Source organism: Hippoglossus hippoglossus, chromosome 8 (assembly GCF_009819705.1).
Source record: "Hippoglossus hippoglossus isolate fHipHip1 chromosome 8, fHipHip1.pri, whole genome shotgun sequence".
Classification (NCBI taxonomy): Eukaryota; Metazoa; Chordata; class Actinopteri; order Pleuronectiformes; family Pleuronectidae; genus Hippoglossus; species Hippoglossus hippoglossus.
In genome coordinates, this window is record NC_047158.1 from 6,187,293 (window position 1) to 6,214,285 (window position 26,993).

A 26,993-nucleotide genomic window follows, 5' to 3' on the forward strand; every position below is an offset into this window, starting at 1 on the left:
CTGTGTTTTGTTACATCTTTACATACGTGTACCGGTATTACAGTCATGTTAGAGAGACTCGCATGCTGGTGTAAATGTGTGTGTGTGCGTGTGCCTACGCTGCCGCAGAACTAATGAGGGACCAGGGGTTTCAGGGCTTCAGGTGCTGGTGCTTTGAGAGAAAAGGTGAGTGACAGGGCTCATGAATAGTGATGGCCGACAGCTGCTCATTAACCAAGAGACAGTCTATCAGCCGGCAGACGGGAAACAGCAGCCCTTCCCCTATGCGTTCACACACTTGCACATAAACACACACGAGCAGTAAAATGTGCGTGCACATGTGCAGAAGCCCATGCAGATGTGCCCGCAAACACATGAACGCACCGCGACAGACAGAATTCATATCCCCTTCATCTGGGTCCCCTGCGCCTGCTGTGGAGCGGAGGCCAATCCTGTCTCTCCCCTGACAGCATGAGCACAGTGTGACTGTGCCCATTACCAATGTGCTCACAGTGCTCCGACTGGGGCAAGACCCTCTGTGAATATGGAAACACCTGCCAGATGTAAATTCTGAATGAGGCCCAAAGAGCAAAAGGTACAAAAGACTAAGGCTAAGGCAGCATGCACAGAGGAAGTGATATTCACTTTTTAACTGCTTTCAAACCACGGTGTCAAAGAAATTTCTGCCACCTTTACTGCCTGCCTCGCTTTCATTTTGACGAGTTTGAAAGAAACTCTGAACACAAGGTGACCCAGAAGCTCTACGTACATGTGCGTTTCATTATTCTTCCGGTTGTCACTTTGTTTTTCTAAATAAATTGTGTACAGAAGTAGTTACCAAAAGTCAGCAATCCGGTGGTGGTTGCACAGCTTGACAAGAAAATCATGATGATCCATAAAAACCAGGTTGGGAATATGGTCACACTGTTGACAGGGATGGAGAAAACAGCCTGGTGTGACAAGGAGATGTCAATGACCAGGACAGCCACTGAAAAAGACCGTATTTGCTGTGTTGATACATTTTTCTATTCCAGAAAAAAAAAAATTTTAAGAAAAATATATATAAGTGGGATATGTCATCATTGTCTTTTTCGACCAGGTATATGTATGTGGCTCAGTTGGTGGTAAAAAAATATAGATAAAAGTGAGACAGGAAGAATCCCTGTTGTGTCTCAAAATGTGTTGCACAGAATGGTGTCACTACTGTTTCAGGTAAAAATCTATCTGTGGATTTGACAAAATCTTGGTTGCTGAATGACAGAGAGGAAGACGCATGAAAACATTTACACACTCCTACATTTTCTCTTCTTTTTTCTCATACTGAAAATGCATGCCGACAATCGAACAATCCCTGAGACCTCTCCTTTGCAAGAATACTGAAATATTTCAGACCTCCCACAGACCCAGTTATTTGTCAAACGCAGCATAAGAAAAGCTTAAATCTGTAGCTCCCCCCAATTACCGCCCTCTGCTGTGAGGGGTCTACAGTGAAGCTCACAAGGTTTCTGCTTGTATTGAAGTCTGCAGTTTACTCAACTCATCCATTGCACAACGTTGTGTTATATAGGGCTTATGTTTGAACTAACTAAGCTGATGCTTGATGCGTGAAAATACAAATATGGGGTGTGAAATGTGTTGATTCAGTGTGCGGGTTCCGTTTTGAACTTGCCAGCCAAGACAGTTGTATTATATTAACACTGAATAAAAGAAGTGATATGAAGTGTTACTGGTGCTGCTGACACCTCTGACAAACACCTCATTTATATAACGCAAACAAAATTTAGTTTAAAGGTGCAAAGTAAACATGTCAAGGGAATACTGGGAGTCAGCGAGTGAATAAGCCCATATATTTGGTATTATAGCTCACATGTAGTGACCAAGAGCCTTTCAATGGGACGCCCATGCTGCCCTCTTTTATTTAGATGTCTACGACAACTCACACAAGGCCACACACTGGCCTAGAACACTTACAATAGACTCTGCAGTTCGGTCTAATAGGTAGTTTATTCAGAATAATGGTCTAAATCAGTCAGCAGGCAGTTCGGAGGAGCAAACTAGCTGGAGGGGCTGAGTCAGGAAAGCAGGAAAGAATGGATAAGCTGCGGGTCATAGATATGTTGACATTGTGTTTCTGACAGGTAACAGCCTCCAAGATAATACGGGTTATCTGGCTAAGAAAGCTTGTGAACTTAAGGCAGTTTAACACTTATCTCTATAAATTCTACATTATACATATGAATATGACAAATCTGTAGGCGAGGGACAAGATTTGGGGGCTGGACGCCGTTTCTGTTCCTGGTGTGACCAGTCATGTTTGAGCAGGCTTTGGTTGCCCGCAGGTAAACAGTCAAGAGGCGGAACACCTGACCGAATGCATCGGCTATCAGCTTTTGAATTAATCTGCATTCATTTGCAGGTATCTGTTCATAGAGATTATGTCATCTGAACCTAAAACAGTTATAAAAAAGGATCAATGTTTGTGTTTTGTGTGGAGAAGAATTTGACTTGTGCGATAATAGAAACTAGTCTTAGTCCGGATATCTGCTGTTTACACCTGAAGCCTCAAAATATTGGCCGTTGCCTTGAGGGGCTAATTCGTTGTCAGACAATATTCAACCCTAACCCAGACAGTATGTTTGCTATCATGTTGTTTATTCTGATCGGGGAATGCTTAGAGCCTTAATTACACAGATTACAAATGCATTAGCACTGACCCTGATAGAGGTGCTTCAGTCATTTTACACAAAACTTTCCTGCTGAAATGACTATTATGACTTCATTTAAATGTGAAGATCATCATGATAGAATATCACAATAGATTTTACTTATGTTGCTGCTCAATAACAGACAGCATAGTGGTGCAGTGGTTAGCACGGTCGCCTCAAGACAAAGAGTTCTGGGTTCCGTGTGGAGTTTGCATTTTCTCCCCATGTCTGCGTGGGGACCAGCACCACACACAGCAGTAAGGTAGTAGTTAGGTTACTTGGAGACCCTGAAATTGCCTGTGTGAGTGGTTTGTCTCTATGTGTCGGCCTCGCACTACACTGGTGACCCGTCCAATGTCAGCCGGGATTGGCTCATTATACATAATAGTATCATCTCCATCTCACCTGAGATATTTCGTACTCAAAATATTCAGAGCATCATCTGAAGACTTCTTAAGACTTTTTTGAGCAGCCAGTATTTACCTTCTGTGGAAGAGAAATGGAAACGCATGACGACTGCTAATTTCGTATTCCACTTAAACGCTAAACGTCGGAGAGCCTTCATTTGAAAAGCACCCTGTCACTATTCTTTAAGCCAACAAAAATGTCTAGCGCATTTCAAAGCAAAGGAACAATGAAGCAGCGAGCTTTAGATCGGGTAACGCACGCGGCAGCGGCGCTAGTTAAAAAGCATCTGATGGAATGCTCCTTTTGCTTGTAATCGATCAAGAGAGAAAAGGCATCCACCGTGTAATTGTAGCCTCATTTGATCTCAAATAAACCATGGTGTCCTACACAGGGGAGAGAGAAGGGCAAGGATAAGCTGGAAACGCCTTCATTACATTGAACACACAGTCTAGGATACTTACTTACTTGGCCTTACTATTGCATGCACACGCACACTCGCATACACACACACACACATGCACACACACAAAAAAAACACACTCATTTGCACACTTTAAATTATATTGCCCTCCCGCCGCTGGTCTGTCTTTTTCTCCAATCTCACTTGGTGTCTTGTCTTCAATCATACTCAACAAACAACTATACACACAGGGTGCACGCACGCACACACACACACACAAACACACACACACACTCTCTCTCTGCCTATCTTGAAATGATCCTGGGATTGATTCTAGTCACACTAGAGTGGGGCGAAATGAGCAGTCACTCTGAATAGGCAAAGGCGTCAAATAATACAGATATGAATGTCGGAGAAATAATTGAAGAAAGTGTTTTATATGTAAAAGACAGAGGAGGGTGGAGTGGAATTGAATCTCAGAGTAAATGAGGAGCGGGTTATGTCCCAGGGGAGCGACTCACAATGCCTCAGCCATGTTTGAAGAAAATCGAGGATAATTAGAGTGGTCAGTGGCTTCCAAGGGGCCGAATGCGGCTCAGCCTCACTCCTACTTTATCTGTCCTTCATTCACTCTCCCCCTCTCTCCATTTGTTAGCCTCTTTTTCTTAACATCTCTCACTCAATTGTCAGTCTGTAAACATATACAGCTATCCCACTGTTTTCTCTCCGTCTCTTGCTTTGTTCTTCCCTTCATCCCATCCCTCATCCGTGCCTCGTATCTTTCTGTCATCCCCTCTTTCTCTTCCTCCTATCATTTCTCGAGCTACATCAGTGGAGTTGATCAGATATTCCAGGCACATATGGACACCACGGATGGGCATAAATCACAAGTATTTCTGAAGTGCCCATGCAGGGTTCTCTGCTCGTAGTGAACAGACACAGCTCAGTGGAACCAGAGCATGAAATCCCTCTCTTCTACCTCCAGTTTCATGTCAAATCTCTTTCTCTTACGTTTCCTTATAAAGTGTCGACCTCTTCCTTTACAGCGTTTCCCACTTTTTTTCTCGGGGTCTTTCATCCTGAGCCAACTGTGTTAATACTAATGCATCTCCCAGCCCCTCCGTGTCTGAGCACCGAGCACTCAGAGCCTGAGAGGTGACTGATTTTCAAAGGAGCTGCCGACCCACCACTCCACTGCAAAGTTGTGAGCCTCTCCGTGGCCTGAACCTCTCGTCTTATCCCCATGTTTTTTTTTCTCACATTACATATTGGCTAGCTTGTCGGCATGACAACAACATGTCTCCATGGCAACGGAATGGCATGCAGCTAGATTCCTGGCTGTTTGGACATGTAGTGTTGCTTCATGCTTTCTGTGGGTCCCTTGGTAGGTGGGACAGCAGATGACAATCAATATTTCCTTCTGAGGCCATACGGGTTAAATCCTGCTCCTCCCTCCCTCGCCCAGACATAGTCCACTATCAGCACCAGACATTATATGGGCCATAAGTAATTTCCTGTACAACAGCATAGTTTTCGAAAACAAAATAAAAAATTAAGCTTACCAATAACCACCAACCATTTATTGCACTGTTTTCCAATTCCAATAAGCTGTAAGTGTCATCATAAACTCAGATTAGCTCTGACTAATATACAGCCGGTCAATACTGCACAGAGATGAAAATCATTACAAAATCAATTGAAGCGCTCCAAAATCACAGAGGAGATTCGCCATGCTTCCCATAAGCATTTGTCTCCCGTGTGTGGCCGCAAACCGACAGGCAGCACAAATAAATCTCCGCGCTCTGCTCCGTCCTTGCGCCCTCTTTCCCTGCGCCTCCCTCCAGATGACTTGTCCTCTGTCTCCCTCTCTCGCTCCAAGTGCCTGGATATTGATTGGGACCCAACTGGAGGGAGCAGGGAGAAGATAGATAAGGAGGCAGTGGCCATGAACGGCTCCCTCATTCACCCTAACATGAAGGGAAGGAAAATCATCTGCCAGACCTGGGAATGTGGCCAGTTTTATACAAATGACCTCAGTTATGACTTCAGCCACAAGGACCCTCAGTCTCAACCTTAAATACGTCCACTGGATTAGTATAGTTTTCAATTTTAGCTTTTTAATGTCTGTAGTTGTTGTATGAAACCAAGTGTAAAACATCGAATCATCGACACAATTGTACAGCTATAGAAGCCTGGTCCACGGTGCCTCCTCAAGTGTGCAACATAATGTAAGCAGGCGCCTGTCTGTTTTCACTCAGCACTGTATAATTATCTAAGCAGTGCACAGGGCATCAAGTTCTTCTACACAGGCCATAACACAGCACATCACATTAGACCTCTATCAATCAAGACGGAGATCTTCCTAAAATGCAATAAGGAACAAGAAATGATTGATTGTCACACACCACTATGTACAGCAAAACGCTGCTATCTGCAAACAAATACACAGCACACAGGCATGCGTACAGTCATCTGTAAACACGAGCTCACACAGAGGGGTAAATAACTGCTGGTATCTCTTGCAGCATTGGGAGCAGTGGCGCGAGGCTTCCCCTCAGATTTTGAAAGCCCTATCTGTATCAGGAACAGCAAACCGAAAAAAGCAATTTGCTTTGTCACACACAGACATGCTTGACTACACTGAATAATTGCACTGTAGCTCTGGAAAGAGCTGTTTTCCTTTTATCTAATGAAGGCCTTCAGGGGAAGGAGTGTGTGTGAGTGTTTTGTGTCCGTATGTGTGTACTGTATATAAGAGTGATGTGAAATGCATGTGTCTCAGGACGTCTGTGTGTTAAAATAAATGTGCAAAGGAAAGATAAGTGGCAGAGGTGTCTAAAGAAGATATTTGTTGCTCTGTCTCTATCTAATCCGATCCTTCCAGTGTCCCTCTGCTGCTTGACGTCCTCCTGCACTGTTTCACTGCATTATCTTAATTCATCAAATCTGCATGGGGCCTTTTCGCCTGTGTCCAGTTCCAGGTTTAAGGCAGTCCCCTGATTCAAAAATGCAGAAGCAGACTGAAGAATAAAAGCTCCTGTGCTTGGCCTGAGACACTAACTCCTGAGAAATGCTGAGTGCACACTCTGCAGCCTTCTGGCCTGCCTCTGTGGAGCTTGGCAGAGCGCTGTGGAAGCTGGGGGGGGGGGGGGGGGGGGGGACAACTTCAGCCTCCAACCACATAACTAAGAGTACAGTGGACTGGAAGACGCCCGCTGAGGATTTAGAGTCAGGTTTAAGACAGAACAGAAAAAGTGAGTCTCTCCTTCAACTTCTTCTCTCCATTATTGGCCATAGAACTAGCAAGAGGCAAATGAGAAAAGCATTGTTTGATCATCAGCGGCAGAGTAGAAAGGCAAGGAGATGAGAGAAGTGTGGAGGAACTGGGTGAAGAGGGGAAGGATCACCTCTTCTGATGACTGCTTGTGTTTCCAGGAAAAAGGTTTGTGAATTGCGGTAATGGCTCTAAAGCATTTGTTCCACTGTGTAACTGTAATTAAGCCATCAGCGACAGTTTGGAGTCTTTAACTTCATAATGAGGCTGAATGTGAGCAGTTCGTGCTCTGTGGATAAGCTGCTGTAATCACTTCTATCTGCTTAATTATGTAAAAGCATTCTTTTTATCCGACTAGTGTCTCGCTCTTTATCTCTCCCTCTCTCCCTCTTTCGGTCTCTGCCACGGTCTCATCTTTTTATAATAACTGGTGCCATAAAAACATGGGGAGGCAGGAGGAATGAGCACACATGCTGGGCGATATCAACCTGAGAAGGTATGCTGTGAATTGTTGGTCCAAATGGCTGCTGGGAGATAAAATGAAGCTGGTTCCCAATGTTAACAAAGTGGTGCTATGCGAGGGTTATAATATAAGGGTTGTGTTAGGTGCAGATACTTTAAGAATAGGCACAAGGCTCTCACCACACAGAGAAGCTTCTTATTACCTATCTCCATGCCCTCTATAGTATTGGGTAGAGGGACATTAGAGCTCAGATGGAGGTTTTATACGAGGCATTTTACTTGCATATTTCCTGGATTGCAATGGCATTATTATTATCCCTAGTGGTCCTGCTCCAGTGTATCAGAAGTGAAGATGCATGCTGGGGGCTGCAGGTTATATACAATGGAATTAAACACCATCTACAGCCGTGTCCCTAATGGAGACACCCTGCTTGTGCTCTTTTAAGAGAGATGTACAGTACATCAAAGCTCTCCTTCTAGCACTTCAGAGAGCACACTACACAAAAACATGGGTACTCAAGCACGTATGCACACACTCGCCCTCGAGAATGTGTCAGCGGAGAGTGAAATCTTGTGATGCTCAAGAACTTTACACCATAGACGGGAGGCACTGGACGAAACGAGCCCAGAACGCATGAAAAAACATGAAGCCGTCGCCGTTTCAATGGAGCACATAAAAGGAAACAGTGGAGAAAAATGTCAACAACAAATAGCTGCTGGTTTCTATTGCCACAGGCGACATGGACTTTGGTTCTGTCGTGTTTCTTTTCTCCCACATTATGCATCATCTTTTCATCCAATTAAACACAAACAGGCGACAGAGGACAACTCAGCGTGCATCTCATCGCTGCTCGTTGTGGGAGAAGCAGAACGTGGACGGCAGTGGAGGGTGCAATGAAGGGGGGGGGATTGGGGCGGTTCAAGATAAAGCAATGGGCAGATGTGATTGTATGTGTGTGTCTGTGCTAGGTGACTTCACGTTAAAGACGGACCTCTTGGCAGACCATCTCTATATATCTGCCAATCTGTGTCTCCCCTCATTTCTTCACGTCGCTGCGTGACTCTGTGGAGGGCAGCGATTCGCCAACATTTTGTTTTGATTCAGCAACATGAGCAGACTGCCGTGCAGTTCATCTAGATGATGATTGATGATGTTTGCTGAATTATGGCGAGGCGCGGAGATAAAGCGTGGCAGGGCCCGTTCTCCGAAACCCCGACTGAACCTGAGTTGTCCTTGCCCTAGTTGCCTTGGTTACACGCAGGTATAGTAAAGTAAGACAGCACAAGAGAAGGTGTGAAAAGCCATGTTTAACTCCATCTTCAGGCAGCAATTGAGGGATTCACACATTTCCCTCCGGGGACTCAGGGAAACATTGCTATGGCAACTGGGCACTCTTAACCTTCTGACCCAATGGTTGGTTGAGCTTCATCGCCACTAAATTGGTTTGCATTATTCCAGATCTTTAAATGAAGATACAAAATAATGTTTCTTTATATATGAAAGGAAATACCTTAACACTGATCTGACAGGAAAAGCTTTAAAACATGACATTTTAATTGCAAAAACAGAATATTTTGAGAAATCCTGGAGTTCTACATTGACTCGGTTGAGCAAGCGTTTACCTGAAATCCAGGAATTCAGCACTTTTAAAATTTGTTGTCTGTACAATGAGTGAAATTAACTCAAAGGGTGAGAGTGAGCTGCGTCAGTCAAAGCTGTTCAAAGATTGCACTTCTGCGATTGCTGAATTAGGTGTCTGTTTTAATAGGCACACGTTGATTAGACATTCATTAGGAATTACGGCTGTCAAATACAAGATGCATGTTGATATAATATTTGCATAATGATGCTTTTTGTGTTGGCTGGGATTTCTGTGTGATGTTTGCAGTAGTGTGAGGGTTAACACCTCTCCATCTGTGCGCTCGTTGATATGTTGATGTTGTTGGAAAAAGTATGTTTGTGTGGGAGAGATTATCAGTGAGTCTATTAATCAGCGAGTATCAAATTCTAACCAAATGCCTGAGAGCTCCACCGGCTTAACATTACCCTGGATTCCCTAATGTAGATTCAGCATTCTGGGTAATTTCAGGAAGCATATGGTCTTTCAGTCCAGCATCGGCAGCGGGAGGAACATTATGAAGATCAATAACAGCCACGAGCTCTGTTATAGGACAGACTCCAATGTTTGCTAGATGGATAAGATGGATAGAGCAACTCATGTACTCCTGCTTCACAAAATCCAATTAGACTGTCTGTGGTATGTCTGTGTGATGATCTATGATCTAGTCTCCCACTCGCTACGTACCTGTTTAATATTCAGTATGGCCAAGAACAAAACACTAAGCTCCTCTTGTTCCAGCTCTGCTCCATGAGTTCATTCTCAGTGTTTAAAATTCTCTGTGCTTTCCAATAAAGCAAAAAAATGGCTACAGCCTTGTGCATTAAATGATTGAAAACTCAGTCATCTTACATTAATTGTATTATTTCTTAATTTATAAACAAGATTCAAGCCCCAAAATAAAATCCCAATGTGACAAAGGTTACTACACCTGTGTCCACTGAAGAAAAAGTCAGTTTACTGATGTTGCTAATAAACACAGTTATAAAATAACCTGTGAACATACTAGCTTCACTTTTGGCCTGGGTTGGGTTGAATGCAGAGTTTCACAACATGGTAAGGAATTGCCTGAACAAGTCAAGAACCATTAGGCTACTGTACGTAACCTGTAGCAGTGATTCAAGAGGGTTCAGGAAGTACCGAAAACAGAAGATGCGGTCACATTCCTCAAAAATGAAGCTATTCACAATTCACTATAAACAAACTTGTGTTAAAACAGTAACAGGTATGTGCTTATAACTTGGCGCAAGGATTATTTGTGGAAATTGGTGTTTTCACTGACAGCTCAAACTGTGAAAAGGCAGCATGAAGGCCTCACGAAACTGCACAAAACGGAAAGATTGAAAGATTGTACTTTGCCAGAGAACCTGAAAATATTGGCATCACATTCAGATGGAACCATGTTTGAATCAGATGGGGTCAAGCATGTTTAGCACAGGAATGGCCAGTAGCACTAGAGTGAATGCAAAGTGTCGACCATGAAACTTGGAGGTGGGAGAGTGCTGATATGTGTGTGAGGGTACATTTATAGCACTATGGATGCAAGTGTGTATACCCAAACACTGAATGATAAGATGACTCCTAATCTCAAGAAGCTCGGAAGAAAATGAATCAAACAAGAGTTTTTAAAGAAAAAGGAAAGTGTAAACCATGACCTCACCATGTCCTTTAATTGGAAACGGTTAATTAGACAGGCAGAGTTGCAGTTTTACACCACAGCTGTCATCCACTCAAAACCCCATAGAAACTACAGTACGTCCAATCACCTATCATTTGGCTTCTCTCCACATGTAAATGAACCCATTCACGGTTATAATCACAATCTTATTCTGACATATGGCATAGAAATTGAAAACCGTCTTCTGTAGGACCGTTTTTAAATAATGTTTGAGTTCACATAGATGGGAAAAATGTCCATTATAGTCGGTGTGTAGCTGATAAGGCTGTAACCAAATTTAAGCCAAGAATTATTTTGTTATTTACTCCACTGCCATGTGTCGACCCAGTGGAGAACTTCTATCTCAACTTTACTCCCACACAAATTGATGATCTTGTTGATAGCGCTGTAACCTTGCTGTGCACAACACTCAACACTCAAGGAGGTGAATGAGAGAAGGTCAGCTCCACGATAAACAAACACGTGCTTTAAAGCAGACTTCACCAATTCAGTAGCCTGGGAAGATAGTGTACTAACATATAAACAGCTCTATGTAATGCCAGGTTTCTTTTTCTAATAGCTACACAGTAGTAATGAGTTCATCAACTTCTTTCCAAATTAAATTATAGCCATCAGAGAAAAAAGTCATCACCTCCTCCCCACACCTGGCACAGTATTAGATCTAGTAGCCTGGGAATCAACCATAGCTCCTGATTTATATTTGAAAACCGTCTTCTGTAGGACCGTTTTTAAATAATGTTTGAGTTCACATAGATGGGAAAAATGTCCATTATAGTCGGTGTGTAGCTGATAAGGCTGTAACCAAATTTAAGCCAAGAATTATTTTGTTATTTACTCCACTGCCATGTGTCGACCCAGTGGAGAACTTCTATCTCAACTTTACTCCCACACAAATTGATGATCTTGTTGATAGCGCTGTATTTAGCTTATATTTAGCTTCTCTCCTATAGATCTCTCTAAGCTTATTTCAACAGTTTCTTCAGCTAAACCACAACCAACTCTCCCATGCAAGAGCTAATCAATCTATCTTTATTAACAGGCTACGAACCACAGGCTTTTAAGGGTGCAGTAATTAGACCTCTACTTAAAAAGCCTACTCTTGACCCAGATGTTTTAGCCAATTATAAAGCCATACCCAACCTCCCCTTCATTTCTAAAATCCTCGAAAAAGCTGTTGCAAACCAATTATGTTGGTATTTGCATAGGAAGGGTATGTTTGAAGATTTTCTGTCAAGATTTAGGCTACATCAGAGCACAGAAACAGCACCGGTGAAAGTTTACAAACCTTTTCTCATGGCCTTAGACAATGGACTTGTCTCTATACTCATCCTCCTAAATCTTACTTGTCACTGTATATCAAAATCTTTTAATTTCAAAGAGCATGACACTAGTTTGGTTTATCAGATTGATACAGGCTTATTAGTACTGACCTTTCCATGCCCACACAAGTTAGTAATGGTGTTCCACAGGGATCAGTGCTGGGGACCAATACTTTTCACCCTATATATTCTTCTTTTTTGCCACTATTATCTGAAAGCACAAATAAATGTCCATTGCTATGCAGATGACACTCATCTGTACTTATTTATAAATCTAGAGGAAAGGTAGTCAAACTTCAGCAATATCTTACAGAAACAGAAGCTTGGCGACTTCTAAATCCAGACAAAACTGATGTTATTGTACTTGAGCCTGAACACTTCCGACAAACACTATCTGATCATATAGTTGCTTTGGATGGCATTACCTTGCCTCCAGCTCTACTGTAAAGATCCCCGAAGTTATTTTTGACCAACACAGTCCTTTGACTCGCTAAGTCTCCAGGCAATATTATGAAAACTAGGCACATCCTGTCTCAAAAGGACAAGTAAAAGTTTTTCCTTTGTTCCTTCAAGAGTGGACTACATTTATATTTGGGTTAGACTTTAAACTTCCCTCTTTGATAAACCTTATAGTTAGTAGAGCTCAGATGATTCCTGAACCACCCCTTAGTTATGCTGAGCATAACTAAACTGCTCGGGGAACTGCTATGATGCACCGTGTTTTCTCTCTTTAATAACTTGTGCTAGTATGTTTTGCTTTGTGCAGTATCTATTTTGTGATTTAGTTATACTCAAGGAGACCAAATAGAAAATGAATTTGAATCAAATGCAACACACTTCTAAGTCGAAAGATATAGCAGCAAAACAGTACATCAAATCAACTCCTGGAATACAATTTAATGACAGGCTTGGCACCGATGGCACATCAAAACTGTATTTTAACACTTAAGAACCTTATTTTTTGAAAAGCAGAGTGCCTGTAGGCAGTCAGAGACAAACACACACAAAGAAGCAGTGCTGGTGGTTAAATTTAGTCCTCAGGCCACTTCAAATGTTGAATCACTTCAAATATTAGCAACACTCACACACACACACAGAGAGACACACACTGAATAACAGAGAAAGACAGATTAAGTAATAAAGCATGAAATACAGTCAAACATAGGCTACAAATGACAATCACTAACATACAGGCGGTAAGAATGAGAAGATGTGGCGTGACAGAGACAGAGGAGTTGACCTCTCAGAGGCAGAAAATGGCCTAAACCACAAACGTGTAAAAACTGGTGATTTCAATGCCACATCTGCCTCAGTGCAGTCACATGTGAGGTGACAGGGAGAGAGCGAGATAATGCCTGCCAGCCTCGAAGAACACACAGTAGCCCTGAAGGTCTGTTTCCTCCTTTCTCTTGGCCTTCTTGGCCTGACTTGGGGACAAAAAGGGAAATTGCTGCATCTTTGACAAATGGGTCACGCTTTGTTTGCATCCACCTCAGAAACAAGGGATGGAGACGGAGGAGAGCGACCATGAGAAGGGAGGAGTCTGTTAGTAGAGTGTATCTCCTCAGCATGACCATTAAACACAGTAGCTCTCTGACCCAACGCAATGACTCAACATCATTTTTACTCACCCTGGCAGCCCTGGGCTTCTCTATTATTCTCAGCGTCATGCTCTACTGTAGGAATCTGAGCAGAGGCACAATCCAGGATTGTACAGTAAAATATGAACTGTGGTGAAAACAACAGCACAGGGGGGGCAGGAATAATTCCTGCATTCTTCGTTTCTTCAGCCTTTTATGCAGACAACCCCTCCCTGTCTCCCCTTCAGCTACTAATCTCACCTCCTCTTGGTTTTTCCTGCTGGGAAAATAGAGGGGTGTGCACCATGCCACTGAGGGCAGCAGCAGGGTGGAGAATGTCAGGCCTCAGCTCATCCATGCAGGGGCAGGGGCTGGGAGACACAAGACATCACACAGTGGGATGTGAAATCCTTTCTGAATGCATTATAAACTAATCCCACTGTTGTATGCGTGTAAAAAAAAAAAGGCTGTGTCAGAGTGGAACGACAGGGTTTAGGTTTTAAGAATAACCACTAAACATTAGAAATAGGTCACCTTCAAGAAAAAAGGGTACAGTGGGATTAAAAAAACATAACCCAAATGGAAGTAAAATATAAAAGTGTGACAATCAGGGCGTTGCACAATGAATAAACATAGGTTATTATGCAGTTCCAATAAAAATAAACTATAAAAGCAACAGGCGCCCCACAGTTCTGTATGAGGGTTATCCTGAGTATAAGTAATTTGTCACTTTCACCCATACCGCCTTCATGTCCTATAAAGATAAACTTTCACCCTACTACTGCTTTATGAAAAGGGGTTTCATGGTATACATCTACTATATCTAATCTGATAATTCCAAACATCTCTGTCACTCTGTCCGTCTGCATGTGGCTCGCATATTTTGAGAAACGTTCATCTTTTCACCTTCACATTTGGCAAGGGTATTGTTAAGGGGCTATAGGAATTTGGGTATTGAATTTGGTGCGAATTTGGTCATGCGCTACGTCCATTACAAATAAAATTTGAATAAACAGGCAAGCAGTGCTCTATAGCAACGGTGGCAGGGACTCATCAGCGTAAAAGACGTCGTCAATCAGGACAACAGCACGTTCACAACAACAATAACTGATCCTCCAGGTCGGGGTTCTGCAAGCTTCACTTAACCTTGAATAAACAGGTGAACAGCTTCAGGGTTCTCTGGACTGAGTCCCGAAGCCAGTTTTTTTATTTTTCGTGGCTAAATTACTGCAGGTGATTTTTACAGTTTCAGAGTTTGAAGCAGAAAAGCTCTGAGTGAGTATGCAGGTCTGACTCTACACAGACAAATTAAATAAAGAATCAGATTTTTACAAATGCAACTTTATATATAATGCTACTTTTAAAGAAATACGCAAAATAGTGCATTGGCGACCAGTTGTCACGAAATACACAAATCTCATGTCAGTAGCTCGTACTGTTAACTATATGTGGTGCTTCATGTGATTTTGTGGAGTGGGAGGGCTGAACACACTTTTCACCACACTTTTCACCCAGCAACAGTGTTCTTTTCATGTTCTGTCCTTATAGGTTGAGCTTTCTTCACAGTGGTCAGTCATTGAATGGCTTCCCCACAGGTTGAATGTTGAGCACTTGCCTTTGAAAAAAAGTTTGTTTTAAGCCAAGCTGGAGGTAGAGTGGGCTGCAGAGGCCGTTCTATTTTTTTTTATAACTAATTCAGAATCGCCAGCAGCCACAAACACAGCCTGTCAGAAAGCAGGGGAATCACAGGCCCACAAACATCCAGTCATGGTGACACATGGACACCCTACTGTCCATAAACATAGAGAGGCTGCTCCAAACCTCACCTGGCGTGGAGTTTACTTTTTAGAATGATAAACCACCATTTAATGATATATGTTGGCTAACGACTTTCATTATCTCCATTGCAAGCGGTGCGAGAATAATCTTTATCATCTCCCTGAACCCCAAAGAATCCCTCTGTTTTGGCATATTCTAATTGGATATGCGTCAGCGCTGAATTGATGGTATTAATATGTCTCGATCATTTACAGTGACACAGAGACATTCACAGGAAGACATTATCGGTGCCAAATGTCAACTCTTTCTGGAGGTGCAGGGGAAATATTGTGTGGAGCAAGAAGCCCTGCAAGCGATGTCCTACATGCATCCATCTGTCTGTCTGTGGGGCAAGAGTGCACCCCACCAGCCCTCCCCGCCCCTCCGCCCCCCTGTCTCTCTCTCTCTCCTGCGTTCACCCTCACATGCACACGCACGCCCGCACGCACGGCCAAGCTCGGCTGCATCACGGAGTGGCACTTCTTTGACTGGGCTCTCCTCGCGAGCACAGCCGTGCTGCTCCTAGCGTCGGCGCCCTGAAAGCACAGCAGTCACCTTCCAACCTCTGCGCCTCTCTCCTCCGCTTCAGTCGCAGTTATTTTCTTTTTTTCGCCGGGCGGAGAGGAGAGAGGAGGAGGGGGGGGGGGTGAACCAGCATCCGAGGAGTTTCGCAACACTGGTTCTTGGACTGGAGCGTCAGATTAAGAGAGAGTCTGTGTATGCTCCAGAGCAGACACGCGGCCGGTCGCGTCTCGGATTCACAGAGGGCTGCCGTGCGTCCCGGGGATGAGGTTGGTGGCGCACAGCCGACACAGCGTTGACGGGATCCCGGTGTGTCTGAAGAAACCGCCCCAGTGAGGGACGAGAACGTGGGGGGCGAGCGAGAGAGAGGGAGAGAGAGAGCAGCGGGGAACTGGTGTCGGCTGCGGGACGCTATCATTCCGACCAGGATGCATCTCTTCAGTGCCATGTTCCTACTTGTGATGTTGGCCGTCGTGCCCTGCGAGGTAAGGACTGCGCTTACGACGCATTCGTGTGCATGCGCACGGTTTAAAAGTTCACAAAGCGGCGCCGCTCGCCTGAATCTGGATCCTCGCACGGTTCAGACAATTCACTGACACCGGCTGAAACAGTTTATAAAAAGGAGGGAGGAAATATGACGTCCAGCCAGTGCGAGGACTGGGAGCACGGCGCAGCATTAAATAGGCAAACTGGTATTGCCCTGGAGGTGTCTCCTATGTAACCTGGTGAGAGGCAGATTGTAGAGCGAAAGTTCCATAAGCCCAAAATCCACCGGAACTCGGTTGACTTGCTGTTTTACGCAGATTTTTACGACATAAATAGTGTTGCAGTGCATTGTGTAACAAATGGAATAAATGCCGGATATTGTCTTGAAGGGGGGGGGGGGAAGACCAAGAATGACTGAAGTAACGTTTTTACCTTGGCAGAGAAATATATTTCCGGGGGGCTTTGGCGTGTTGGATGCCCTGGAGGTCGTTGTTTACTCACCTCCCTGCCGATGTACCTCTGCATCACTGACAGAGAGGTCCAGGGAAACGCTGGCCTTATGACTGCCTGCGCTGATTAAGCTGAAAGGACGGATGACACTGACAGTTCTGTTTGCAGCACTCAGCCTGTGTGTGATTTGTGGCCGTGAATACAAAACCGTGCGCAATTAGCAGTGTACCAGGCCAGCGTCAACACATAGATCCTGGAGAAAATGACGTGTGTGTGTGTGTGTGTGTGTGTGTGTGTGTGTGTGTGTGTGTGTGTGTGTGTGTGTGTGTGTGTCGTGACGGATAGATGTGCCTGACACTCGAGGAAAGCCGCGTTGATGTGACAGTGGTGAATTGAAGTGGTGGACGTTAAATTATTTGACCCAGAAAAGCTTTGAGTCGAGGCAGGAGCGTTGTTGAACTTGCAGGTGTTCAGCTGGTCAGTTGAGCCCCTGACCGCTTTAGAAAGTGCAAGGTCCCCTGATAGAGCGAGTGACCACAATGTGCCTGTTGTTTAGGTGTGTGTGTGTGTGTGTGTTTGTGTGTGTGCTGGACAGCGCCCCCTCGCACCTTTGATTCCATGCAGGGACCAAGGTTTGACGCCACAGACCGAGTCACCACTTGGAAGAGGCCTCCACACAGATCGCCTGCACAGACACAGCACTAACACTATAGGGAACAATAGTTGATGCAGTGTTTGAATTTAAAAAAGGGGCCCTGTTCTCCAGTGGCACTCCTACAACATGGCAAATACATGCACAGTAAGTGCGGTCGATTGCAGGGTATACTGCGAACTGCATACCGTTAAAAAATAGCTAAAAATCACTGTTTGTTTTCTAATGTAACAATGTACTATTAAAATACAACTCAGTTAAGAGAAGTTTTAAGAGGTGACATAACGTTTCTTTCCATAAACGGACATTTACTTTAGTATTTGCACTACTCAATCTATTTTTGCTCTAATGCGGTTTGCACTACAATCATGCACAGCAGTTCATATCGTATCCATCCCGTGCCTTTTCACCGCGTACTATGTTGTGTACTTAATACGTCCCTCGAGTACTTAATATGTTGTGTACTTTTATGTTGTGCTACTTAGATGTTGAGTGTGTTGCTATACGTTGAGTGTTCCTTGCACTAATCCACTTTGCACTACAATCGTACACAATAATATGTTGAGTGCTCTTTGTCTACGTATGTGTTTACACAGCGGATCAGAGAGAAGAGGTATTTCAATCCCGTATATGTCTCATAGGGCAGAATTGACATTAAAGTTGTCTTTGACTTTGAATGTTAAAATGCGTGTGATTTGAGGGCAGCACCGCCACAGGATGGCCACTGCAGGATTAGTCACAGCTTTGTGTTAATCAGTGCAGACATATGTTCGAAAATGGTATTTTAATGAGCGAAAAACACACAATGGCATATTTTTACCAATATATTGGTTTATTTACGAAAGTCTAAATTGATTTTGTACAGGAAATCAACGTCTGTAACCTGTAAGAATAATGGACGTTGTATGTGTCAGAGCTCCCCTTAAATATTTCAAAAGTAGGCTTTCAGGGCAGCCCATGTTCTTTTCATGGGAGCCGAGCTGTAAGTCGCACCAGGAGTCTATGTATGGACAGTTTTGTAAATGAAAAATACCAGGGGGTGTGAAAAAGTGCTAGATAAGATAATTCTTGCTTTGGGGTTATAGGACTTTTCACACTAAGTATGATTATATATATATATAGCATGTGGGGCCATTGTTGCAGATTTATCAGCCTGAAGAATAGTTTGTGTTGTGTAATGCTGGTAAAGGCCATATGTTGCGGTGTTACATTATGTTTTATCTATCATGTCCACAGGGTGAGTGGACACTGCAGTTGACCTTTACTAGACGTAGGAGCTGCAGAATGTTTTTAGTCTACAGGAGAAGTGCTGGTGAACAGGCTGTATCATGCACCTGTGTGTCGGGTTTACAGTGTAACCCGTACTGCACAGATGGCATCAGAGGAAAACCAGTCAATTTCCTTCTGAGTGGTATCAAACAAGCTGGCGGGGTATTTCCAGGGCTCTGGTTTAACGGTCACATTGAACACATCCCTATTGCAACATGACTGCCACAAAATGGAACCATAATGACAAGGTGACGGGCCTCTTTAACCTCCTTTTAGTAATTTGGTCACATTTTTCTGATGCTTATCAACAAATTTAACCAACTGGAAATAAGACCAACATGTCCCTCCTGTAAACAGAGAGGATGTGAGGAATAAATGTCAATGTTCTTCAACACTTGAGAAAGTGTCAGTGAAAATGCAGCCCAGCTGATGAGTCCCTATCATATCTAAAGTCTTTCAGAGGGTTCATACTGTAATTGGCCTTGAGGGACAATTTGTTGTAAGTGTTCACATCAAATATTTACACTGCTGAAAGAAAATATGACGCCATCCGTCACCCTTAGATTGCACTGCGAACATAAAGAATTGATGACTTCTTGCGCATCTACCGCAATGAGGGTAACACTCCCTATCAGCGGAGTGGAGATATTCACATATTTTTAGTCACAGTCTCAGCACAGGCCCGTATGAAATATTTAGAAGGCTTTAATGAGACAGATGCACTTGTGCGTTCGCTGCATGTGGTTGTTAAGTACCTTTAAAGCTCAGGGGTCCTCAGTGCAACTGATACAGATGGGCACCTGCTTGACCTTGGCACAGATGTCTTACTATGATGTGCACTTCAAACCATGCATGACATGACGCACAAGTGCACGTGTCTGTGTGCATTTATAAGTAATGGATTTATTACACACCCATATTGTACAGTTAAAAACAACCAATTTTCTTCTAAATACTGTTCAGGTATAAATGGGACTTTGTATATTTGTATTTTAGATATCAAAAATACCAAGAATCCTGCAGCTGTCATATTTTCTTATTATCATTATTTTACAAATTATTGCATGTTGGTTCTCATCAGTCTAGAGTTTGAAATTATAGTATGTTGGTATAATATAGACTGGGGTGAATTGTCTGTGAAACTCACCATCTTTTCATTAGTCTGATTAATATTAATAGCTCAGTATTGATTGTTCAGAATGCAAATTCAGTGCAACAGCAGAAATTAAGCTGCATAACCCAATTTATCTCAGAAGTTCTATCCACTGTGTGTAGAGAAGGACTTAAATCTAATGTGATGGATGGAATTTATGTGAATTACAGTGAGAAGATCAGATATTCTGAGTATTAAACTTGAACACAAACAAATCAAGAAAATATGCTGCAACTGAAATATCCCTTTAACTCAAATAAGGCAACTTTGAACAGCATCAGTCACATTCTCTTTGTATTTAAAATGATTTTTGCAGATCACAAAGACATGTGTTCCAGTAATATTCCTGCTAAAATGTTGAACTGATATAAAACAAAAAACATGCAGGAGCCCGACTCAGAGGTGATGTAAGAGTCTTCAAGTTTCATTTTGTGTAGCTGCTCAATATCCACAGTGGATTTACTTTAAAGCAGTTAAAGTGGTGTATGAGCTATAAGCTTTTAGATAGGTCTACAGTATATATGAGGCAAGTTTTTATTAAGATAATCTTCTTAAAGTACCCCAAGTAATGACCAAACGACAAAATACAGTACTAATTCAGAAATGGCTGTGACTCAAAAATGACATGTATTAAATGTTTGGTAGCATTAGATTCAAAACAAGTTCAGATCCAATAAACTTTGACATTAGATTTTTAGCATGTCAAACTATCTTTAACTTATTTTTTGTGATTTTTATCTTCTTGAAAAAATTAAGGCTTGACAAATATGTGAAATCAAAATGTTGACTTAGTGCTGTGGAATCAAATACACGGCAAATGTTGTGTTTCCATCGCTAACAAAAGGATTCTGTGGGGCTTTTCCATAACATGCTAAATAGTTGTTAGTCAATGGGCTGTTGTCGTGTATAAATAATGTTGTAGGTATTTGAAAGATGCAGGTTTACTTTTTGTACCTCCGGAGCGAGAGAGTTCCTAGGGACTGCCGTTATTGGTTTAAGATGTCTTGCCTTGAAAATTCCCAACATTTGGATGGATGAGAGTGATGGAAAGGAACGCTTTGGTGTTTTTCTGTCTTATCCCCGAGTGCTGTGTGTGAGAAAACCTAATTGCTTGTCTTTCTCAAAGAGGGAGACAGAACCCTGTGTAAGCAGTTGGCGAGATTTTTCAGTAATTTACTTGATCCCATTGCTCACCAGGGATTTCGACAAACAATCAGTTTGACTAGACTACCGTTTAAGACCTTGTTAAGTTGTGTTTCGTCACTCTAGATTGGTGTGATGATTGCACCAGAAACTTACCCAGCTGGGGTCGATATATTGGAGTAAAAGACATGAACTGTAAAGGAAGTATAGCACATATATAACACATGGCAGTTTAAAACATCATTTGGGGAAAATAATTAGTTTATTTATGTTGCACTTATGCAGTACTTTTGTAAAATGGTAAATGGACTGTATTTATATAGCGCTTTTCCAGTCTTGTCCACCACTCAGCAAAAGTCACATTCACCCATTCCCACACATTCATACACAACACTTCTTTACACAGAGCTTTTTCTATTGCACCATTTGTTCACTGGGAGCACAGTTGTCAGGGAGAACTTGGGGTTCAGTATCTTGCACAAGGACACCCAGGGATCAAACCACTGACCTTCTTGTTAGTGGACATCCCGCTGTACGTCCTGCACCTTGTACTGCCATATTTCGCAGTGTTTTTGTACTGTAATACCTATAATTTTCTTTAGTACCTATAAAGCTCAGGGGTCCTCAGTGCAACTGATAAGGACGGGCACCTGCTTGACCTTGGCACAAATGTCTTGCTATGATGTGCACTTTAAACCATGCATGACAGGACGCCCTCCCACAAGAGCACGTGTCTGTGTGCATTTATAGGGAATGCATTTATTACGCATACCATATTGTACAGTTAAAAAACAATTTTCCTCTAAATACTGTTCAGGTATTGTCTTAAATGTTTAAAATGTATTTTAGATAACAAAAATATCAAGAATCCTGCAGCTGTAGACTATTATTTGACAAATGATTGCATGTTGACCGTCATCATTCTAGAGTTTGAAATTATAGTATGTTGGTATTATATGGACTGGAGGGCCTTATCTCTGAAACTCACCATCTTTTCATAAGTATGATTAATATTAATAGCTCAGTATTGATTGTTTAGAATGCAAATTTAGTGCAGCAGCAGAAATTATGGCGCATAACCCAATTGTCTCTTAATTGAGACGGTTTTATTGACAAGAAGGAACCCAAGCTGAAATATAAAAGTGATGTAAAGTACTGAGCTGAAGCTAATGTTATCTTCAATGGCTCCGCGTGTGAATCTAACAAGGACGGACCTCAGCTCGATCAGTCAGGGAGGACAATGGATTGGCTAATGTCCAATTGAGACAGCTTTAAACAGTCAACTGACCTGGAAGTGACCCTATGGACAAAAATAAATCTACTTTCCTGGTGCCAGTCCAACGAGAGCAAAGCAGCACGATCACAATAAAAGCCACCCCCCCACACACACATGAATGTGATTGAGCAATTTTTGGTAAATTTCAGTCATTGTCTCTTTGCCAAAAATCGTTTACACAGCAACCATACTAAAAAATATAATCTCATCAAACCTTGTCAAAGAAAAAACACTTCAAAAATGTGAGCCAACCGGTTAAAAGCTTTTATAAATATTGAGGAATGAGACTGTGCTGTTGGTGGACAGTCAAAGAGGAAGCAGCGATGGGATGTGTCTTGGTTTCCCAGGAGAGAGGACACTGGGAAGTGGGCTGGACGGAGTGTGCTCTGCCAAGCAGCAGCCTAACCTCTACCTGGAGAATTAAACAAATGGAAAGCTGAGGGAACCGGGGTGTAAACCTGCCAGTGAGAGGCAACGGCAAAAACACTTAGCTGTAAAAATCACCTTGCTACGCTGTGACAGGTCGAGTGCTGGTCTGACTTACGAACGCCGCATTACACACGAGCTCACGTGACTGGAAGCTGCAACATGCAGATACAACTTTACATCCAAAGGACATTTCACATTCTGTATGCGGTTCACGTATCTTTCATTTTCTTTATTAATAAAGTCTACATTTGCCCACAAGTCGATAACATCTATAACCCAAGCCACATTTATCTAATAAACAAGCAATATATAATGTCATTTCCATGTGTTTCTTGCTCTGTTGAATAAGGACACTCACGTAACCTAATTTCTGTGTTGCCTGTCACTCAGTGGCAAACACTTCGAGCACGACGTGGGTGAGTGAGCGAGCGGCCGAGGTTAGATTAGCCACCACGTCTACATCCACCTTCATGCACTCCCCATTAATATACAAAGGTGCTGCTTCACAATCAGCAGCAGATAATGAGGATGCATTATGTTTGATTCAGCGCTGCTTGAAGAGACGGAATGGTAGTGCGCTCTTGTCATGACTGATTAGGGCAGAGCCGGAATCAGTGCACGATAATGATACCACATTGTGCGAGTCAGAATCTTAACACTGTAAAGAGATCCGTTTCATAAAAGAGATAGTGCTTGAAAAAAAGGGGGCCGAGGCACAGAGAGCTATTGAGCCTTTGTGGCGTCCGCTGCTCACTCCCCCATCTTAATGTCTGATGTGCTTTTATGTAGACCGCCGCTTCATCATCAGAGCTGTGTGTGTGTGTGTGTGTGTGTGGACAAATAACCTCTACCCAGTGACACTGTGGGGACTTTAGGTTGTTTTTTAGGTTAAGAACTGGTTTCCGGGATAAGGTTGACGTGTATAAGTGTTAAACAAGTGTAGTTGTTATGGTTTAAAACAAGTCAATACAACCTGCATAGTGTGTGTGTGTGAAGTAGATAAAGAAAGGGGCGGTGCACATGTTTAATGGATGGGGGGGTTGTGTCGTGGAAAGGTCTGTTTTTTTTATGATGTACCTGTTTCTAGGTCAGTTTGTGGTCTGCTCGTGAATCACACAGGGGTGATATTAGCGCCTGGTGATGGCGGTGAGCATTTTCGCGACGCGGCCCGGGGTGAAGCAGGTGACTGATTTTACTGCTGCGGTGACGCGGATGAGGCACAGAGGCAGGCATCAGCCTGCGTGGTAATTGGTTAACAGATGGAATGGCGGGTAGGCAAACGTGTGAGGTCAGCGGCCTGACTCTCAGTCTAACGCTGTGTCCTTTTCAAGATTGGCCCCCTGAGGTAGAGAGGGTGTGATGGCATGGCCTTACCTCTCCGGCTGAAATGCCCTTTTCCGAACGTGTACATACGCAAACACACATGACCTTTTCACCCGAATCAAACAAAGCCCCAAACTGTGGTCCTAACATCCTACGCTGACTATATATATAACATATTATTCAAATTCTGTGCAACACACAGATTTTCACACATGCCGTTTCTCGCATTGATTAAATATCACAGTGCTTCTCACTCCACCATTGACTAACAGACAAAACCCGACCCTGTGCATGTGTTGTGATTTATTTTTAAGCTCTGAAATCTTAGTTGAACCTAATTAACTGTCATGACACATTTGTTTTTGAAAAAATCTGAGCTTTTAGTGATTTTGACCTCATAGATTTCAGGACAGGAGACACTCTGGGGTTTTTTAAGTCACATTAAGTCTGGTAACCTTGGTATTTAGTTCATATTTTTAAATGACCACTTACTCATGCAGAACCACAGACTGGCCACGATGCTCCAGGGTTGTATGCACTATAAATGACCTCTGTTGCCGTTTTCTGTCTTGTTGAAAACCCAGCGGCCTGCCGTCCTAAAATGACCATTAGCAAATCCCATGGACTGAGCTGGCCGACTCTGGGGTCAGCTTGTAATCAAAGGTCTTGAAGGTCTTATGGGACTAAGCACTAAATACAGTTGTTAGAGCTTTCTCATTTATACACACACTGTTAACCTGGCAGCTAACCAGCAGCCAGCTGTACACTGCGGGACTGGTTATTTCTATATACATGCAAGTTCAAAGACAACATTACAACGTGTTCACCTTTGAGCATGTAACGAACCCTTCCTCTCTTCCAGACAGTTTCATAATGACTGAGTGAGGCGCAGATAATTTCTCAAAGTATTATATTTACTCATATAACCTATAGGAAGGTATTTGTACGCTTGCTGTCAACAGCGTACGGAAGGATCAGCTTGACTGGTGGGATGAAAACCATCCCTATATCGCATTCTCTCCCCCACTTTCTCTCTTTCCTTCTATGTGACTGTGCTGGAGGGTGCAGGACTCCCAGAGGTTTATGTCTGTGACTCTAAGCAAGAGTGACATTTCTCTGACAACACCCAGAACAGGCACACACACAAGCACACGCAGTCTGTCTTTCACACACACACACACACACACATTGCCTTTGTCTCCCTCTCTCCCCTTTTACTCTCTGGTTCACAAACATGTCAGCGATGGGATCCACAACAGACAAAGAGCAAAAGCAACACATGGAATCGATATTACCAAAACGCGGTTGAGGCGGTTACACACCCGCCGTATAGAATAGTATAGTATGAGTGACAAATGCCAATTCGAGTGCGGACATGCTTGATCATCTGGTCAATGCTGGTCACGTTGCCACCATCAACGGGGCAACGGCACACGTTACCTTAGTAACTGCCACCGCGGGACTCTCGCAGTGATTTTTCTTCTTTTGCATCCATCTGCCCTTTTTTTTTTTGCATTGCAGTAGGCACCTCCTGACCAGTTTTCTGTACGACCTTGCTTTCCCCTGCTCGATGAATCTTTTATGAGCCTGGCAATGTGGGTTTCTGTGTAGAAGATTGGAATATAAATATGGCTGTTGCGCCTAGAGCTCGTCTTCCCGCTCTGATACAAAAGCTTTCATAAGACTGAGCAGATTGGGCAAGCTGCTATTTGAACGGCGCTCTTCACATCCCTTCGCCTTTATCGAAAGACGTCCCGTATGAGAGGGCGTTATGCATTCTCAAACACCAAACATTGATTCTCCCTCCGTCTGCTCGTTCACATGGCTGGACAACACACCACTCGCACACTGTGGGAAATCCTGCTTTTTAAAAAATATGGATTTGATCTTTTCATGTCAAATTCTTTATCTGAGGCTTTTGCTCAGCTTAGTTTTCTCTCCGACAGCTCTTACACGTTGCTCACGTTCAAGTCCTGGAGTTTGTAGCAGAAATTGACATTGAATGAGAGGTGATAAAAAACGTGACAAAGTAAATCTTGGTTGAGCTCCTGAGGATGTATTATACCTCTGTCTCTTGTACCAACTCTCGTTCTCTTTTTATCGTCTTTTCTCTCCTACTTTGTCTGCCTCTCCTTCCATTTCACATGATCCTTGCTACCTTTATTCCAAAGGCTCCTCTCCTCAGCACCTTGTGCGAGTGTGACAGCACTGCCTCCCATGCTGAAAGCTAACTCAATCGCGGGGCTTTCATTTTGGGGGGAATGAGGGATGAGAGCTATGCCGTGCGGCAGAAGCGGGTGTAGCAAGACGAACCATTTAATCGATGTGTTTTCCGCGTGGCACTGTCACAGCCGCTCAGTAGGGCCATTGATGAGGGAGGCTCTCTCAGACTGCGCCAGGGCTTAAAGGCTCCAGTCAGGGAGGCGTGGGAGCCCAGCAGCCACCAGACACTGCTGCATATCAAGCAGGCGGGGAGAGCTGCTCTCTGCAGCCCCACGGTAAGCAAAGGTAGAGAGGTCCTTTGATAGAGAAACAGCACGTTGAGGGAGGGGAGATAACAAGATGCTCCAGTGGAAGTAAACACCAACTTACATTACATTACGCTGCCTAATTCTAAACCCTTGGGATTTGTCCAAGTCTACAAAACACACACAGACACATGACTGACAGATACTGGATGTGAAACCACTTCTGGAAGTAGGAGCCACAGCTTGGGACTGGCGTCTAATTAGGAACGGAATATCATATTAAAGAAAAAGGGAAATGGGATGATATCTGTATCGTTGATGACATTTAATGAAATAAATTGGATCTGGCTTTGATGGATTACACAAAATTGGAGGGAAATGATGTAACAGGCCGACTTATGCATTAATATTTCATAGATCGGACATCTCTGATTTAGACAAGCATATTACCAGAAAGGAACTTCTCTTAAAGTGAGTCCTGTGTATCCAGCAGAATCATTAATCCATTGCCCATTTTGATTTATTCATCGAGTAGCTACACAGAAAAAGGCTTATGAAACAGTGGCCTTGAGTTTGCCCT

At 43.2% G+C, this 26,993-nt stretch overlaps 1 protein-coding gene across 1 annotated transcript in view; it reads left to right on the forward strand.

Moving 5' to 3' along the window:
- Positions 1-15,707: 15,707 nt before the first annotated feature.
- The window catches only part of olfm2a (olfactomedin 2a), a 47,663-nt gene continuing 36,377 nt past the window's right edge, over positions 15,708-26,993 (forward strand). Inside the window, exon 1 of the mRNA XM_034593573.1 lies at positions 15,708-16,249. Coding sequence (XP_034449464.1) covers positions 16,193-16,249 — 57 coding nt within the window. The 5' untranslated portion in view covers positions 15,708-16,192. The remainder of the gene's footprint in view (positions 16,250-26,993) is intronic.